The 19844-nt window shown below is 45.0% G+C and overlaps 1 protein-coding gene and 1 pseudogene across 3 annotated transcripts in view; one reads left to right on the top strand and one right to left on the bottom strand.

Moving 5' to 3' along the window:
• Positions 1-19844, top strand: part of LOC138260798 (zinc finger protein 271-like) — a 236718-nt pseudogene that overhangs the window by 82531 nt on the left and 134343 nt on the right.
• Positions 17732-19844, bottom strand: part of LOC138260522 (zinc finger protein 436-like) — a 65783-nt gene continuing 63670 nt past the window's right edge. For all 3 annotated transcript variants that reach the window (XM_069209163.1, XM_069209178.1, XM_069209207.1), the window contains one exon: positions 17732-19817. In XM_069209163.1, coding sequence (XP_069065264.1) covers positions 19725-19817 — 93 coding nt within the window. In that variant the 3' untranslated portion in view covers positions 17732-19724. The remainder of the gene's footprint in view (positions 19818-19844) is intronic.

Raw genomic sequence — 19844 nt, 5'->3', positions numbered from 1 at the left:
CACGTGTGCCCAGGGCCTATAAATCAAATGCTACTAGTGGGCATGGAGCACTTATTGTGCCACCCACATGAGTAGCCCTGCAAACATGTCTCGGGCCTGTCACTGCAGTGTGGGTGTGCAGTTTTGAATTGCCAGTAAAACCTGGCAAGTGCACCCACTTGCCAGCCCTAAACCTCCCCTTTTAATACATTCACTCCTACGACTCCACCGCCACACCTGTGGCCCCCTGGTGTGATTGGGGCACTGCAAAGTTGGCTCTGCATGTCTTGACCTGTTGGATCCTTCGGCCCCACCGGATCGTAGGGAACTGATGCCGTGACACTGATGCCGCATCACCGCCCCTGCAACTGTAAGGAACAGACACTTCACCTCCCCTGCCTTTCATTAAGGAACCAATGCTTCACCTCCCCGGTAGTAGTTAGGAAGTGACGCTTCACCGGCTCCAGTGACACCTCACCTCCCCGACTCCGTTCAACATCTTTGTTTCTTCATCGTTTGTACTGTACCTGGGAGACCTGCGACTCCATGACAGGCCTGCACTCCCTTGCCAGTACAATGGAGTACTGTGTGAAGCACTGATACTGTGTATTTAAGTTTGATAAGGTCCTGTATATATTGAGTTGAAGGCATGGATGGATTGGTGTATTTATTATGTGGATCTCTGTTCTATAACATAATAAAAGTAATTGAATTGACATGTGAAGGGAACATAATGGGGGCTGCAGGAATATTCAATTTACTCAACACCTTACAAACTGCACTCCTCACTCGATAGGATTTTCTACCCCATGGCAATGATAACAAGTATTACTGATGCCACATATTAAGGTAAAACCCTTTGTGACCACAACCCCTTGGAGTTTAACTTGTCACTGGGCCAGATTCCCACCCCAATTCCTACAGGGTAATTACACCCCCATCAATTGGAGAACACTGTGTTCAAGGACATGCTTGGTAGGCCTTTACCAATTACTTTACTGAGAACACCAGTACTGGCTCTCCCCCCCTGGTTCAGTGAGAGGTGTTTAAGGTGACAAATCGAGGGGCATCCATTGCAGCAATATCTGGGCCATGGCATACAATAGTGTGCAACATCACGCACGTCGAAACACAAATGGGGGTATTGAATCACGAGGAAGCACATGATGAGACTCATGCAGACGAACTGCAGGAGTGTTGCATCCAATATGTGGAACTACTGGAGCGCATGAGGGTCACAATAATGCCTACATACAGAAGATCCGCACAAAGGGTGACAAGGCAGGAGCACTGTTGGCACATATGATTCGTCCTTCTCTGCCCCCCCACCCCTATTCCCTTAGTGTACACTCCTGCTGGGAACCAAAACATGAATCAGCCATCAACTCTGACTTTAGTGACTATCACACCCAACTTTATGGATCCCCCTTTCTCTTCCCCTACTGCCATTGTCAACTTCCTGGACAATATTCATTTGCCCTGGATGAAATCCGTACTGCAAAAAATGACCTCCTCTGCAACAAAACCCCTGGACTTGATGAACTCCTGCTGCATTTTATGCCAGCTATGCATCCTGTCTGCTTCCAAACTTAGAAATGCTGTACAAGACATCACTGGAATCTGGCTCCTTTCTTCCTGGTCAGACTGTCTATAAATCTTACTTTTGACAAGTAAACTTTCTCCAGTATCTATGGTGTGTTCACACCAAAAGGTCTGACCCGGTGTCAGAGAGAAATGTTCAGCAAATTGACCTATGAGGTTCCTACAGTCCTCCTTCTGCTCTTCAGGAAGACAATCTGCAAGAATAACTCCTTCTACTGAGCCATCAGCTGCAGTGTTGGAGAAGAGATCAGGGAGAGGGTCACTCTTATCTTCCTGTCCCTCATCAGTGGCCATGACTAGGGTTAAGTAAGCCCTATCATGGTAGGGTTTCAGGTGGTTCACATGAAGTACTCTAAGAGGACTTCTGGGAGTGCCTGGGTCTACTAAATAAGTGATCTCACCCTTCTTTTCCACTATTAGGTATGGACCACTCCATTTGTCCTGGAGTGCCCTGGCTGCCACAGGCTCCAGTACCCACCCCTTCTGTCCTGGTTGGTACACTAATAGGACAGCCTTCTGGTCATGCCATTGTTTCTGTAACTCCTGGTTTGCCTGAAGGTTTTTAGTGGCCTTTTCATGTACTGAGCCATTCTAGATCTTAAGCCAAGTAAATAATCCACTATATCTTGTTTAGGGAGCTTCAAGGGTTGCTCCCCCCCCTTCACAAGAGCTAATGGACCCCTAACAGGATGACCAAAAAGGAGTTCAAATGGGCTGTAGCCCACTCCCTTCTGGGGTACCTCCCTGTAGGCAAAAAGGAGGCATGGTAACAGGACATCCCATCTCCTTCTGAGCTTTTCAGATAGTCCCAGGATCATACCTTTGAGTTGTTTTTTTCAAATCTCTCAACCAACCCATTTGTTTGGGGATGGTAACGTGTGGTGAATTTGTGGATTACTCCACACTCTTTCCACATTTCTTTAAGGTATGCAGCCATGAAGTTACTACCTCTGTCTGACACCACCTCTTTTGGAAAGCCCACCCTGGAAAATAATCCCAGAAGGGCCTTTGCCACTGCAGGAGTTGTAGTGGTCCTCAGAGGTATTGCTTCTGGATATCTAGTGGCATGGTCCACTACCACCAAGATACACATATTGCCAGAATCAGTAAGAAGGTCAAGGGGGGCAACTATGTCAACCCCTACCCTTTCAAAGGGCACCCACCCCAACCACTGGCAGTGGGACCAAGGAGGCCTTAGGGGTGCCACCAGTCTTACCACTGGCTTGGCAAGTGACACAAGAGCGACAAAACTCTTTTGTGTCTTCTGACATGTGAGGCCAGTGAAAGCAAGAGACCTGTCTTGCCCAGGTCTTACTTTGCCCCAGATGCCCAGCAAGGGGAGTGTCATGTGCCAATGTCTTAAGAAACTCCCTATACTGCAAGGGAATGACCAGTCTCCTGGTAGCACCAGGTTGTGGGTCCCTTGCCTCTGTGTATAGGAGATTATTTTCACAGTACACTTTGTGAGTGTCACTGACATCCCCTGCTTCCTGATTGACAGCTTGCTGTCTTAAATCCTCAAGTGTGGAACAGGTTTGCTGAGCCACACTTAACTCCTCCCTGGCAGGCCCCCCTGCACCCAAAAGCGCTGCTGTGTCAGCCTGAAGCTTCTCTGGTATAGGTCCTGCAAAGGAAGTAGACACCTCCTTCTCAAAAGGGGAATCTTCAGTGGAGAAAGGGATATTGGATACGTTTTTACCCTGTCTACCCCTAGTTTTGGGAAGCCCTTGGTCCATTGTTCTAGGATCCAGGTTTCTCTGTCTTCTTTGCTTCTTGGCCTGAGCCTTTGTCAAAGCAGAGATATGCCCAGGAAAGCCCAGCATTGGTGAATGAGCCTCCAACTCCGCCTCAGCCCAAGCTGAAGTCTCCAGATCATTGCCTAGTAGTCACTCTATAGGTAGGTCTGTGGATACCACAACTTTCTTTGGACCAGTAACCCCTCCTCCCCAGTTGAGATTAATAACAGCCATGGGGTGGCTAACAGTGTTATTACAGGTGTCAGTCACTTGGTACTGATGACTAAGTAGGTGTTGCTCAGGGGCTACCAGTTTTTCCATCACCACTGTGACATTGGCACCTGTGTCCCTGTAGGCCGCAACTTGAACACCATTTATTAGGGGTTGTTGCTTGTACTCATCCATATTAAGGGGACAAGCAACAAGGGTGGCAAGGTCAATGCCACCATCATAGACTAAAACAGCCTTAGTGTTTTCCTAACTAAACCAACCCCCACTACATTACCCAGAGTTAGCCCTACTACACCCTTGGACTGGCTATTTGTAGTGTTGTTTTTCCCACCACCACTATTACTAGGGTCACTGGTGGAAGCAGTGGGGGTTGTGGTGATGGGAGCTTTGGTGTTTTTCTTTGGATGAGTACTGTTGCTTGCCCAATGGCCTTTGTTTTTACACATATAACACCAAGTCTTTTTATTCTGTTGGTAGGAGGAGGATTTAGACCCACCCCAGAGGATTTCTGTAGTCATGATGAAGACTCCTTGTTTTTTTATCTTTGTCCCCACCTTTGTCATGAGACTTGCCATCCTTCTTCATGTCTTTGTCACCCCCTGTATGAGCTTTCCTGCTTACCCTTGTTCTGACCCATTTGTCTGCCTTCTTTCCTAATTCTTGGGGAGAGGTCATATCTGAGTCTACCAAGTATTGGTGTAATTCAAAATATGCTCTCTCAGAATTAGATTACATAGACCCTCATAGTAAGACACATTGCTGCCATGTAATCAACCTTCTAAAGCCTTCACAGAGCGGTCTATAAAGTCTATCCACTCTTGTGAAGTCTTTTCTGGTCTGTGAACTTTATCCTGTATTGTTCAGTGGTTAAGCCAAATCCATCCAAGAGTGCAGTTTTAAGAATACTGTAGTTGTCTGAGTCTTTTTCTCTGGCAATGAGAAGTCTATCCGTCTCCTTGTCAGAAAAGGACAACCACAGAATTGCATCCCACTGCCCTTCAGGGACCCTCTGAACGTTGCAGGCCCTCTCAAGGGCAGCAAACCACTTGTAGATGTCATCCCCCACCTTGTATGGGTGAACTACTGTGTGCAGATTTCTGGAGTCAAGGGTGTTCTCCCTAACTCCGGAACTCCTGAAACTGCTGCTGTCACCATGGGGAACTAACCCCAACCCCTGCCTTCCCCGCTCCATAGCCAAGGCCTCCCTATCTGGGGCTAGCTGTTGCTGCTGCAGGCTCAGTCTGGCCTCCTCCAGTCTCAATTTCCTCAGCTCTCTATCTATGGAGTCAGCACCTGGAGTTGAACCATGTGATCCCTCAGAAACTGAGGTAATATGTGAGTGGGCAGAGTTAGATCTTTCCCTAACTTTATTAACCCTAGTAACCTGACCTCTAGGTGGAAAGGGAGCCCTCCTGTGACTACTCCTCCCACTGCCAGTTACACTAGAAGGTTTTTTAGGGAGAAGATCTTTGGAAGAGCCCTTCTCTGAATCCTCAGGATGATTCCCTGACTCTAAGGGTGTGGAATCTTCCTCCTCCTCATTCTGGCTACCAGTATGTTCCTGGTCATCCTGAATAAGGAGGCTCAGAAGAAACGTTTTGTTAGGGTTCTTCCCTACATTTAAGCTTCTCTCTGAGCAAAGCCCCTTCAGTTCTTTGAAGGTCATGCCCTCATAGGGAGTACCCATGACCTCAGAGCTAGGCCCATCAGTAGACATGATGCAGTGTGTTAGTGTAGTGCAAGGAGAAACCTACCCTACCTAACTTCTAGTCTCTTAGAAAGGAAGGTAAGAGACTAGACCCTGTAACTGGGTATATGTATGTATAGCTGTAGGTACAGAGTATTATTTTCTGTGCAAAGCACTGGTGCCAGAGTGATAAGGCAATTGCAAGTACTAATCCCACCGCTGCACCACCAATGTAGGAGGCTGGCCTGGTTTGTAGTACTAAGATACTTACACCTTATATCAGGTCCAGTTATCCCTTATTAGTGAAATGTAGTCAGTATCTAGAAGCCAGGCGCTCCAGGGGTAGTGTGGATGAGCAGCCCAGGCCTGCTCATGCAATACCGCTATAGTCACACAGTACTCACACATATGAAAGAAAATACTCAGTGTTACAAAAATAAAGGTCCTTTATTTTGGTGACACAAATGCCAAAAATGCCATAGAGACTATACTCCCTTAGGAGGTAAGTAATGCACACATTATATACACTAGTATGCAGAAATAGCTGTAAAAACAATTAGAAAACAGTGCAAATAGTGAAAATCACAAAAGTTAGAAATGGGCCTGGGGGAACACAAACCATATACTAAGAAGGTGGAAGGAGAAAGTTGCTTTCCCACCTAGGCAAGTGTAGTGTGTAGAGGGGCACTGTAAGTATTAGAAAACACCAAAGGTGCGTAATAGAACCCACCCCAGAGCCTAGGAAAGCAGGAGTAAATCACAGTAACTTTCTTAGAACATACAAGAACATGAGAAAGGGAATTATGTAAGAACCAGAAGAGACTGCAAGACACCAACGAGGGATTCCTGGACCTGAAGACCTGTGGAAGAAGGGGACCAAGTCCAAGAAGCCCTGAAGAGTCCAGGGAGAACAGGAGCCTCTGCTAACCCAGATGAAGGTGCAAAAGAAGAACCACCGGTGAAGAACAGTCAGTACTGCACCCAAGAAGACAGATGCGGGTTCCTAGTTGGTGCAGAAGATGTCCCACGCCGGATGGATGATTGCAGTCTGCTTTGCATTGCTGGACTCCGCCAACAAGCCTTGGCACACGCAAAGCTCGCTGTTTGCGGAAATGGTGCTGCCTGGGACAAGGAGGGAACCAGTGGCCTCTACCCAGGAGGGGGAGACATAGGGGGCTCTCAGCAACTCAGAAAGCCCTCAGAAGACCAGGCAGTGTGCACAGGAGTCCCACAGCCAAGTCAAAGAAGGTGCAAAAGGAGGCCCATGCAGCATTACACAAATGGATTCCACGCTGCCGGAGAACCACGCAGGAGGCTGTGCGTCGCAGGAAGGAGTGCTGGGGGTCAGAGCTGCACAGTGCATGAAGAACTATGTGGAAAGATGGCAACAAGCCTTGGCAACTGCAAAACACGCGGTGCACGGGAGTACTGTCTTGCGTGGGGAGGCAAGCTCTTACTTCCACTAAAGTTGGACAGTTGGACGTCGGGACCACTTCAGTCCAACACCTGTGTTGCTGCATCTACACACTTCTTCAGGTGAAGGGACTCGAGCCACCAGTCATCACTGCAGAGGGGTGCCTGCTGAAGCAGGGAAGTGACTCCTTCACTTCAAGGGAGATTCCTTTGTTCTTCTGGTGCAGGCTGAAGACTGGCTGTCCTCTGAGGATGCACGACCGGGAAACAGTTGCAGTTGCTGGCAGGAGCTGAAGATACAATGTTGCAGAAGTCATCTTTGCTTCTTTGTTGCAGCTGTAGAGTTTCTGGAGAGTCCAGATGCAGTTTCTTCGGTAAGAAGGTGAAGTAAAGAATGCAGAGGATTTCTGCTGGAGTCTTGCAATCTGAATCTGAGAAAACACCTAGAGGAGAGACCCTAAATAGCCTTGAAAGTGGGATTGGTCAGCTACACAGGTAAGAACCTATCAGGGGAGGGCTCTGAAGTCACCTACTGGCACTAGCCACTCAGATGCTCCCAGAGTTCCCTACCACCTTGGAATCCAAGGTGGCAAAACCCAGGGACCGTCTGGAGGAGCTCTGAGCACCCCCCTTGGGGTGATGATGGACAGGGGAGTGGCCACTCCCCATTCCTTTGTCCCGTTTCACACCAGAGCAGGGACTGGGGGTCCCTGAACTGGTGTAGACTAGATTATGCAAGGAGGGCACCATCTGTACCCTTCAAAGCATTTCCAGAGGCTCTGGGAGGCTACCCCTCCCATGCCTGTAACACCTATTTCCAAGGGGAGAGGGTGTAACATCCCTCTCCCAAAGGAAATCCTTTGTTCTGCCTTCCTGGGCCTGAGCTGCTCAAGCAACAAGAGGGCAGAAACCTGTCTGAGAGGTGACAGCTGCTGGGGCTGCCTGGAAAACCTCAGAAGGCTGTAATGGCAGTACTGGGGGTCCTCTAAGGAGCCCCCAGGGTGCATGGAATCATACAACCAATGCTTGCAAAAGCCTTAGGGTATGAGTCCAACAATTTTGATACCAAACGTGGCCATATTCGGAGATACCATTGTGAAGCTGTACATAGGTAGTGACCTATGTACAGTGCATGCGTAAAATGGCGTCCCTGCACTCATGAAGTCCAGGAAAATGGCCCTGGATGACATGGGGGTACCTCTGCTAGTGCAGGAGTACCCTCATACAAAGGTACTCTGCACCCAGCCTTCAGGGTTGAAAGGCCTGACATATGGGTGACTTATAAGTGACCTGGTGCAGTGTAAATGGCAGTGAAAGGGCACGTGCACCATTTCACAGAGGCTGCACTGGCAGTCCTGTAGAAGCCTTTGCATGGGCTCCCTATGGTTGGCAAAAGAAATGCTGCAGCCCATAGGGATCCCCTGGAACCCCAGTGCCCTGGGTACCTAGGTACCATATACTAGGGGCCTTATAAGGGGTGACCAGTATGCCAAGTTTGGGTGAAATACTGGGTTACCAGTATGCACTGACAACATTTGGAGGAGAGAGAGCATAATCACTGGGGTTCTGGTTAGCAGGATCCCAGTGAACACAATCAAACACACTGACATCAGGCAGAAATTTGGGATAGCATGCCAACAAAGTGGGTACTTTCCTACAGTCATTGCATAGTTATAGCATGTGAGCTGTAACTCATTGATTATTGTCAGTAATAACTTAGGGCCAGATGTAGGTAGAAAACATTTTGCGAGGTGCAAATTGCGAGTCCCAGCGACTTGCAATTTGCACCTCGCAAAATGTTATGCAGAAAGGTGTCTCAGACACCTTCTGCAACTCGCTATGGGGCAGCAAAGACCCACCTCATAAATATTTATGAAGTGGGTCGCAGTTTGCGACCCCATAGCGAGTCTAGGCACTCACGGGGATGGTGGCCTGCTGGAGATAGCAGACCTCCATGTCCGTGACTGCTTTGCAATAAAGCAGTTTTTTTTTTCTCTTTGCAGCCCGTTTTCCTTAAAGGAAAACGAGCTGCAAATAGAAAAAATACCGAAACCTTTTTGTTTCGTTTTTTTTCAGAGCAGGCAGTGGTCCATAGGACCACTGCCTGCTCTGAAAAAATATTATTGTGAGCATTCACAAAGGGCAGGGGTGTGGAATTTTTAAAATAATCTACTTGGCCAAGGGACAAAATGCTAATGAGATCTACATGTCCTGAAAAATCCACTTGTCCCACCTACATCAATTATAAGGGCTGACACAGAAACATGTAATGTTTTTATTTTGTTTTATTAAACCAATAACTATTCAGTGGTTTGTAATCATGCTAAAGAAAAACTTGAAAAGCTGTTACATTATCCCTATTGTCCAAAAGTATAGAAATTGTATAGGAATACAGCAGTAAATGATCTTGCATGGCAAGCTGCTCTAAGACTCATTGTTGACAATACTTCAGTAGTTATGATAGATGTGGCCTCTTATGTCCGCACACATGCTTTGTGCCTCCTGTTGTAAGCCAGAGATCAATAGCTCTGCTGGGATCATATTCCTCAAAGTTGGGCCCTTCTATTTTAAGAAGCATTAGATCTTGGAGAATATCTTGATTTAACCGTGTTCTTAGTGGGTTCTTAATGACATTCATTGCAGAAAACACACGTTCCGCTTCTGCTGTAGACACACTAAATGTGAACATCATCTCCACAAGCTTTAATATATTAGTTAACGTAGGAGGTTTTGTTGCTAGCAGGGTGGAGTATGCAGGCAATACAGGAATGCCTTTGCTCTGAAAGCTTTTCATATGGGTTTTAAGTCCACAAAACTCCTCTACAATTGCCAACCGCTCGTCTGTGGTGAAAAGTACTTCAAAATGTTGAACAATTGCCTCAATATCAGAGATCCCATATTTATACAGTTCCTCTCTACTCTCTGGCCATAGTGTATAATCAAATGCCTGACATCCTTGAACTGGCATGGAATTAAAATTTGCAAACCTCTCATCAATATACTTAACTACACTGTCAATGAACTCACTGTCACTTTGGATTGTTGCTGCTGGTGGACAGCAGCCTGATAACCTTATTTCCCAGCCATCAGTAGAAATGTTTCCAAACTTTTTTTCTTCGGGGTGGTACAGTTTTTTAAACTGCTGCATGTATTCACCCAACTCACTCTTAAGGCCTACTAGGGTCAATGCACACCTCTCTACAGCAGGTGGAACATGCAATAAAAGCAGTTCATTAGACTGAAAGAATTCAGAAAGCTTAGACACTGGCTTCAGAACATCTCTCAGGCTGTAAAGGTTTTTTATAAATGTAAAGCTCGTTACAATTGAGAGGTACTTTTTTGCCTTAGCAGCAGAATCATCGCTCCCAGCTGCAACCTGTCCCAGGTGTAGAACCACAGTCTGCAGGTTTTGTTGCATGGCTGCCAAAGCTCGGGTTTTGCTGGATACCCATCCAATCTGTTTAATATCAGTGAAATGTGCAAAGTTTTCATCAATTATTCGTGAAATTTCTTTGGCATCTCGTCGCCTCTTAGGACTGTACCAGTAAAATTTGAAAATCCATTTCAAAGTTTCTTCAAACTGACAAATAGAGGGTTTGGATTTTACAGCGTCTAGAATCCCAAGCTGAAGTTTGTGAGCTACACAGTGGAACGGTAGAAGAAAAGGAATGTCTTTCTTTAGAAGTGCTGCAACTCCTCCCTTAGATCCCATCATTACTGCAGCACCATAAAAATTGACAGCTATTAGTGATGGGCCTGGATATTCTGTGGACCTCATGCCTACTAAATCCAAAGATAACCTTTGGATTCCTTTAGCTATACCATCCAGGACACCGCGAGCATGTGCATGTTCAAGTGGAACAAGATCTGCAAATAGAGTGTAGGGCTTCCCATCACTGACTACTCTCACCAGCACGGTTTCCTGTTCAATGATGGCATTATCTGTGCTTCCGTCTGCGATAATGCAAATGAAGCGAGAATTTGAAACAATTTTTTGGATGTCCTGTCGAAGTATATCTGCCTCACATCTTATGAACTCTGAGGCCTTTTCACGGTTTGTATAATTTTCTCCTATATCCACACCAGCTTTCTTCATAGCTCTACATATGTTTACCATGTCTGAGAGTGGCTTACCTTGTTTTGCTATTAGGTAAGCATTGTTAAACAAGATGGTCAGTTTCTTTCTTTCTCTCTCCTTCAGCTTTTGCAGTGCTTTCATGATGAGGGGCTGCTCTGTAGGGGGACTGGAATTTGAGGTACTCGCTCTAAGAGTCTGAGACTGCAACGCCATTTCTTTAATTTCCTGGCGGTGCCATGAAACACATGTCATATGTGCCTTGCTAGTTTCATGAGCTCTAATTGGTTCAATGCGCAACTGGTCACATCCACTTAAGAATGCATTTCTACCTGAACCTGAATAGCTGACTGCTACAGTAGGATATTTTTGGCAAATAGTGCAGTACATTTTTGGTCCTTCTCCTTCCTGGCTTTCCTTCAGGGCTAGCCATGGCCAAGATTCCACCCAGTGAGACTGAAAAACTTGTTTTCTTTTTTCAGCATCGTACTTTTTGTTCTTGTTTAGGTTAGGATTATGTGGGGTGGTACAACACGGAATCTCAGTTGGTTCTTTTTGATTTCCTTCCCCTGGCTTTTCTTTATCAGTGTCTTTACTTCTTTTGAAACCAAAGTTGAAAAGACTTTGCTGAGACATATTTTCTATCAACAGGACAAAGTGATCAAGTCTGAGACTACTTGATTCAGTTTTATACTCACAGTCCAGAAATGTAGAGCCAGTTGTGACAAGCCTTTCACATAGGTGACTCCAATAAACCTAGAAACAGATTTCCAAACTCTCTGAGAACAAGTGCCTGAGGCAGCCTGCTGCAATGAAGCTATGCTGCTATGGTTCGTAGTGATTTCCTGCCAAGTTGTGAACACACGGAGTATAGTACTACACTGGCTGCACAGTAGACCTAGAAACCAAGAAAATATTTACACTAAGAACAAGGATTTGGGCTTTGGAAATGACAAGCTTACCTAAATGGGATTCAAATCTACCATCCATGTTACCATAACAAAAATTCAATAAACCATTAGAAATTATGTATAATTGACTGCTTAAGAAAGATACCTCTTGTGATCAATGTTCCTGCTAGGGAGAGAGAGGGGAGTTTTCTCTAGTGGCAGCCATAAAGTTAGCGTACAGGGTGCCTGCTGCAAAGAACAGATTTATATCTTATGTGATAGTTAAGTTGATAAGTAAAGTCAGAGCCTTTACAAGTGCTTTCAAACAAATTAATGCATGTGAAAGAGGGCATTGGAAAGATGAGGGGCTGGGTGGTAGTGAGGGAATCGAAGGTGGTCATGGGGTGAGGGATCACAATTGCAGGGTACCCCATCAAGTGCAGGGGCATCTGGGATTTCCAAAAAAGTATTGTATCACAATACATTCACCTCTGAGGCTGAGGGAAGCCATATAAGCCCTTGCATGGGGTGAAATTTCCATATTATTTCTCCTTGTGGTGCTCCACAAGTGGGCAATGTTAGAATCAACAGTTTTAGAGTATGTGCAGGGGGGCCTACCATAGGTGCAGACGCACTTTCAGATGTTGTGCTTAAAGGTAGCCTTAAGTCTCCCAGGGAGTTACTTTAGTGCCCCTGGAGGGCATTTTCAAGGTATAAAGCACTCCTGGAGCTGGGGTTTTGCACAAGGGCTGTGCAGTGTGGGGAGCCCTGCTTGTTGGTCCTAAAGCTGCAGGCACACCTCGATCAAAGTAGAAAAAAGAAATATGTACACCTTGAATTTGTTTTATTAATGCTGTATTGACAATGATGATTTAGACAATGTAATGGTATTTGTTTTACTGGTCAGGAACCGCAATGGCATTAAAAGAATAAAATTAAAATTAAAATAAAAGCAAAATACCTACCTCTACTTACCTGGAATGGTTTCCCCCATCCTGTGGGGACCCCCTGGTGTGGGTGGGGGTGTACCTGGGGCAGGCACCAGTGTGCTCTTTTCATGGTGTTTGACCATCGAAATGGGTCCACAGGCCCCCTAACTCCTGCCTAGACCCAGGCGTTAAATATTGCCGCTAAGCAGTCTTAGCGCCATTATTTAGTCCTACCTCCCTCCTGTGCACCATCTTTGCACAGGAGGATAAATAAGGCATTAGGGCCCTAGAGTCATTTTTGGGCGGGAACGCCAACCTTGCATCTCATTGACACAAGCTAGGTTCACACACTTAAACCATGACTATTATTATGACCGATATTTTAAATATAAATAAGGAGTTAAGTTTGCACTGAACTAGTGTTAAAAAAACTGGGCCTGAATCTCATGGGCTCACGGCCAGTCCTACCATGTGATAAATGGGAAAGGGGGGGATCTATGCCTATGGATGACTGACGGCTGGCCTCACGCAGGGATGCAGCCTAAATGCCCAAACCCATGACACCAGCAGCATCACTGGCCTGCAGTGATATCACTACAGACTCCCATGGCACAAAAAGGGAGTTAGCAAGGTAAGCCCTGCGTTGTGTGTCACATTGCAGAAAGTTGACTTACTGCCTGACTTCTGGCTCCTTGTTCAAAGTGAGGCAGGGCAGACAGCCTGGCACAAGCAGCACAGACTTAATTACATGGATTTATTTAGCGATACAACCGTATCTCTCAATAAAATACATGTATTTAATATTTTTTGCAGTAGAGCAGTAGGAATTTCAGAAGGGCGCAGCCCCAGCGCCAGTGGCTGGCCGGCAGTTTTAGGAGGGAAGGGGCAAGGATTCCAGTCGAAAGTACCTGCCCCCAGTCCTGCATTAAAATTTGTTGTTCTCTGTAGCGCAGACGTTTTATGAAATTTTACAAACACCAATTGCAAACGTGATATTTCTTTTTCTTGCAAATCTGTATAATGAAACACACCATTTTGAATGTCTAGCTAACCCACGTTATGTGTGGCACCTTCAGCCTAACTACATTCTTCGTCATGAGCACTTTGGAATATTTAAAACATCAATTATATTAATTAAATTGTGGGCTTTATCCACTTGTAGATTACTACTTTTCTGGGGAAAAAGGTGATTTACTTCGAATTGGAAAAAACGACTTGAAATGTTGAGAAAAACTAATTGTAGACTGGTATAGCAGCCAGATAAAGTGCTTTAAAAAAAACACAGGAAAAGTAAAATCAGTTTCTAAAAGCACCTAACGCTTCCTGTCACTTGTCTGTACCATAATCTCCATAGTTTCTAACCCACGTCACAATTTTTAATTGCTCAACTATCAATATACACTGACCATTTTACTGTGCGAAACATGGTTAGAGTTCCATTAAGCAATTATGACGGATTGCCATGTTTTGCAGAATTTAAGCATTAGAAGCCAAGGCCAACGAACAACAGCAGTGACCATTCTGTTGAATTCTAAAAAGTCTCTGATTGCTATAATAAATGTTAAAGTTTCCTGTTTAGCAGCAGGGAGTCTGTGGGACGTTATTTAAAATTACTTTGAAGCACATCAGCAGGACGGGGGCCAAGGTTTTAATCACAGCTTCTTTGTTCTAACAAGCTATGTTATCCTGCACAAAACATATACATTCCCATAAGCTCAATTTTCTGGTCTTCCACCGCATGCCCTGCACAAGAAAGCATATTCATTGCATCGATCAATGTAAGCCTGCAGACAGTAGTCTCATTCAATAACGCTCTCACTTAAAGATAACATGGAACTCGCATGCCTGCCTATATTCGTTGGAGTAGATATACCAAAAGTAAAATGAGTGGATGAGTTACGCTCCCGGACACGGTAAGCTTGGGAAAGCTTGGAATCTCTGTACAAATACAGAATACATGCGGTACTTCCAGCTCGAAGTCGTCGTTTTTTTTTTCAATCAGTTCGCCCCTTACCCGGTTAAATTCATGTTGTGAATTCTTAAGAGTACAAAACAGACTGCTGTGCTTACCGGGTCAAAATCCCAGGAAATCACCCCCCTTACTTTCCCACAAAAATAGAATAATCAGTCAATTGCGATGATTTTCTCTAGTCATGTCCTTTACATATATCTCTTATATTTACGAACGTGTTGTGAACGGGGCCAGGCAACATATTTCATATGAACAAGGCTGGTCCACCCATCCTTCCAAGTGCTGGTCAGTTACAAAAAGTCTTCAAAGGGGCCCCACGCTGAGAATTTTGTTTTCTTTGACCAGCAGCCCCTGTCCCCAGGCACTGGGAGCGCAGGAGCCTGCGCCGTGCGCGTGCCAACGGGGGGCTGGCTGTCAAAATTAGAACCTGCCTCGGTGACCCTGGACGAAACTGAGTCCCGGGCAGGCATTGCACAGGGCGGAGAGGGCAGAGGGGCTTCTGCAAGCGTGACAGGCTGCTGCGAGAGAAGGATGAGGGACACGACCGCCTGCCACTGCGAGGTAACAAGAAAATCACAGAGACCTACCTGCTGCGGGAGCTCGGTCCGGCGCCCTCTGCCACTGCTCCGGAGCAGGAGAGAAGGAAGGAGGCAGCGCCCTCTCGCTGCCCAGCGTCCGCTCCCCACAGCCCGGCAGGGCTGGAGGAGTAGGCTTCTAGTCGCTGATCCCGGGGGAAAGCCCCGACTGGCTGCACACCGGCCGCGTGCTCCCCAGCTCACCTCCGATTCCGCAGGAAACGTTGGAAGGCTCCAGCCACTCTCCAATTTACCCGCCACGGAGTGTTTGGAGGGGGCGGGGCCATAGATTTTTCAAGTGCGTTGCCGCGGGGGAGGGGAGTGCAAACTGACAAAGCCCGAGGCAGCGCCCACAGATATTGATTTAATGTCTACTTGTCCGTCGGACAAAATAGACATTAAATCTTATAGCCCGTTGTGACAATCAACATGGCTCGGGCGTCGGGCGATACGATTTCCCCCTCCCTGAAGGGGAACGGGTCCATGGGGTCCCCTTCCCGTTTGCGAATGAGTTACCATCCACTTCAAGTGGATGGTAACTGCGAGTAGATTTGCGACCGCTTTCGCGGTCACAAATCAACTCTACATCGCCGTGTGACTTGCAAATAGGTAGGGAACACCCCTTCCTATTTGCGAGTCTGAAACACATTTTGTGAGTCGGTACCGACTTGCAAAATGTATTTCAGCATCGCGTAAGGGCTTTTGCGCCTCGCAAACGGCGTTTTTCGCCGTTTGCGAGGTGCAAAAGCCTTCTTACATCTGGCCCAAAGTGTAGATGTTGAAAAGCCTGGATGAGAAGATAGAACCTTGAGGGACCCCTTCTTTTGTGAAGTACGGTTTTGATGAGAAAGGGGGAATAAAGACTACATTTGTTCTGTTCTGAAGGTGGAATGTGATCCATTTGAGACGAGTCCCCTCTATGCCTGCTTCATAGTGTCTTTGTATTAAAGTGTCATGGTCAACTGTGTCGAAGGCAGCAGAGAGGTCCAAGAAAAGTAGTGCAGTGAACCTGTTGTGATCTACAGTGTTTTTAAGGTCATCCCAGGTGGTGCCTCTTCCTGGGTGGAATCCTGTTTGGTAGTCTGAAAATAGAGTTATCTTCAGTGAATTGTGACATCTGGGAGAATGCTACACCTTCTATCAGTTTGCCCAGAAAAGGACCTTTTGTAACTGGTCTGTAGTTGTTGGGATCATGTGGGTCCAGGCTTGTTTTCTTTAATGATGGGCATATCTATGCTTTTTTATAGGTCTACAGGAAAGATTCCTGTAGCTAAAGAGTTATTGATGAATCTTCCTACTATTGTAGCATCTAAGGTAGTTAAGAGAATGTTTGTGAAGATTTATGGTAGCCAGCGGTCAGAAGGGCGGACCGCTGGCCTGCTTACTTTGACCAGATCCAGATCCATACATTGACTTTGTGATATTTGTTTAAAGAAATGCAGAGGCTGGGTTAACCTACTTGAGGAGGATATTTTTGGAAATGGGTTGGTGCTGGTGGTTTTTCTTTATTTTAAATAGGAGTCCAGAGTGTCTGCTTTGGTTGTTCAATGATTTGCTAGTTTGTCAGTGAATGTTTGAGTAATTGGATTAGTTCCTTCTGTGCTTTTAGGTTTATTAAATTCGGTGAGAATTTTATAAAATTCTTTATTTGTGTATTTCGCATTTTGAATTCTGATTGAATAGTACCTTTTTTAGCTTTTTTGGTTGTTGACTTGTATATTCTGTTAAGTTTCTATAGGTGAAGTTTGTCTTGATTGATGTTTGTTTTGAGCTGGGTGTGTTGCAGCTTTCAAATTTGTTGTTTTATCTCTTTTTAGTTCTGTATTTCTCCAAGGTGCCTTTTTTTCTTTTGTCCTATCCGTTGTTCTGAGTAGTATTAGGATGTCAAAAGCTTCCTGTAGCCACTCATACAATTTTTAAACTGAATTTATTGTGCTTACATCTGTGTTGGATGTTAGTTGTGCTTTTAAGTATTCAAAATGTAGTTTGTTCCACGATTACTAGGTGGATGCATATAAGGTAGTCTTATGTGTGTTTCTTAGTGGTGGTTTATGTTGGAAAGCTGGCAGATGGTGGTCTGGCCATGTGACTGGAGTAATCATTTGAAAGGTAACTAGTTGTGGATTGGCAAAACTGACATCTAGAATGTGTCCAGCGATGTGTGCGGGTTTGTGGATGGTCTGATGCAGGTTCACTGTGTACAGACCAGTGATGATAGTTTTTGGATGGGGCATATTGAGTTTCTCAAACCATATGTTTAGGTAACCAAGAATGCATAGGTTGGAGTGTAGTGTTATAAGGTGTGTAACTGTGTCTAGAAATGTGTTTTGGAATGTTGCATTGCTAGGTGGTGGTCCGTAAAGGAGAAGGAAGTTATAGGAAGGAGTTGTACCATACTCTGTCAGATACATTGAATTAGTTTTATAGTGCCACTCATACCAGTGTAGGGTGTCAGAGCACTTTACATTGCACACACATTACACAGAGACAATCAATCATAGGTGTATAAATCAGTATATAAGAAATGTTACATAAGACAGAGGACTACAGGGTGTAGGATTCACATGTCGTCCATACTGGTAGGCTGTATAGTTTGAGTTTTTGGTCTGGAGAAGTACAAACTCAGAATTAAAAACTAACACCATGGTTGGAGATTCTCTTTAATAATAAGAATTGATTTCTCCCCAAATTAACCCGTTTTGCAACATTAGGATAATGAAAGACTGGGGGAAAATCATAATGCTCTAATATATACCTTGGAGTATGCTGACATTTCTTTGATGACAGTTAATAGCTTACTGTTCTATATTAGGATTTTACTTTATAAACTGCAAGTAACAAAAAGACAGCTCTAGTAACCCACTATCCTGTTTGCATTATATGCACTGAATCTGCCTGGTACACGTTCTTTGCAGCAGGCACAATAACCTTCTGTGCTACCTTAAAATCAACTAGAGAATCCGATCTGTTCTCAGGCAGGATATTAATCACCAAAGTTATCCTGAGATATTTATTGTTGCCTGAAAAAATCTGGAGGCAAGGAGTGCCGCAGCAGGTGCTTTTAAAACCATAATATACCCGCAAGCACGGCGCACCCGCCTGAAGTCAGCAGCCGGTGCGGTGCCCTAGAGCCGACCCTGCGTGTCATCCAGTGAAAGGAAGAGGGAAAGTGGTGTATGGGCTGATGTACCCAACATAAAAACACACATCGTGCACGAGATACCAGTGTGGTTTGTACCGCATTGTCTACCCCCACTACGCATCTTATGTTAAACATCGCTGGTCGCCTTTCAGCAAGGCTGAGCGTCACGCAGAACGGGCATTCTTAGCGTGACAGCCGTCGATGACGTCATTTGTGAGCGCCTTGTAAAACTAGACAATCACAGTTTTCCATCATTCAAGCAGTGCTTGACTACAATTGTTCATGCTGCTTTCTGTTGCGTGGAAGATAGTGCAGCAGGACCAGAATGTTTCTGTAAAATCACACCAGCATTGTGTCACAGCAGTATTGAGTGTTCCAGCAACAGACAGGTCATTTCAAGATGATTCGGAATGATGGGTCAGTGGCATTTGTGGTCTGAGGAAGCCTCATCTTCATCACAGACTTTCCCTATTTTCTCACGAAGCAGCACATACTTTATAAGTCCTTCTATTCACCAGAGGCATTTATATAAAATGAGGGTTCCTTCATGCTTGGAAACACAAGCCTGAATATCATTTAGGTCAAGCCCGAATATGACTGATGTTCCTTTTCTGCTGAATTCAGATTTCTTTTCCAGTGTCAAAGTTCCAGAAATGTATATCGGGGAGTCGATGATTCTCAAATTTAGCTCCTAAAATGGTCTACAAATAAGATATTCATAAAATATATTTACATATACATCTGGTTAAGTGCCACTGTGGTGTGTGCATTTGCAGAAGCATGTGATCACTCCTCCCATGTCAGGGCTTTGGGGTGAGGGGAGAATAACATGCTCTGCAAGTATTAACAGACAGTTACAGCTCACATATTCCTACTTTCAATTCTACTTTTGGACACTGTTCTCTGGCCACTGTCACAGAATCATGAATGTTGCATAAAATGATTATTCTCCAACGTGAATATTCTGTAATGTGATCTTGTTAAGCCGGTTTGAGTGTGTTGGGTTTATGGGTTTTATCACTAACTGCTAAAGATAGATGAACACCCAGGCATTGTTAATAGTGTTGCTTCTACAGGTAGCCTGATCTGGTGTGTTTGGATGTTTTTGTCTATAAGTCTTTATAAGTTTATTTTAGCAAATAAAAACCAACACTGTTTCCTAAAGTCCCCAAGTGTTTCCAGCTATTTCATGTCTTTTTTCTTATTTGTGCAGAGAAGAACAATCGCTGAGAACAGACAGCTTAATTATTTTGGAAATATGTTTTTATTTTTTCTGGTGGTCAGGTGTTATATAATCTACTTTTTTTTTATCCTCTGGCATTAACATGCCCCACGTAAATGTAATTTTATCATTTTCTGGAATTCATTGATGGTTTTGTGGGCACGACAATCGACTACAGTTCTTCCCACATTCACTGCTCTTTAATTGCTTTTCCCCTATGTGTACTTGCTGAGGAGTCTTTAACATTGAAACATGAAAACTACTTCCACATTCACTGGAATGGTATGGTTCTTCCTGTGTGTGTTCGCTGATGCCTTTGAAGGTGTGATAACCGACTAAATTGTTTCAAACAATCACTGCATTGGTATGGTTTTTCTCCTGTGTGTGTTTG

This window comes from Pleurodeles waltl, chromosome 1_1 (assembly GCF_031143425.1).
Source record: "Pleurodeles waltl isolate 20211129_DDA chromosome 1_1, aPleWal1.hap1.20221129, whole genome shotgun sequence".
In the NCBI taxonomy this organism is placed as follows: domain Eukaryota; kingdom Metazoa; phylum Chordata; class Amphibia; order Caudata; family Salamandridae; genus Pleurodeles; species Pleurodeles waltl.
Note: the sequence above shows the minus strand (reverse complement) of the source record. Positions and strands in the feature narration are given on the sequence as shown.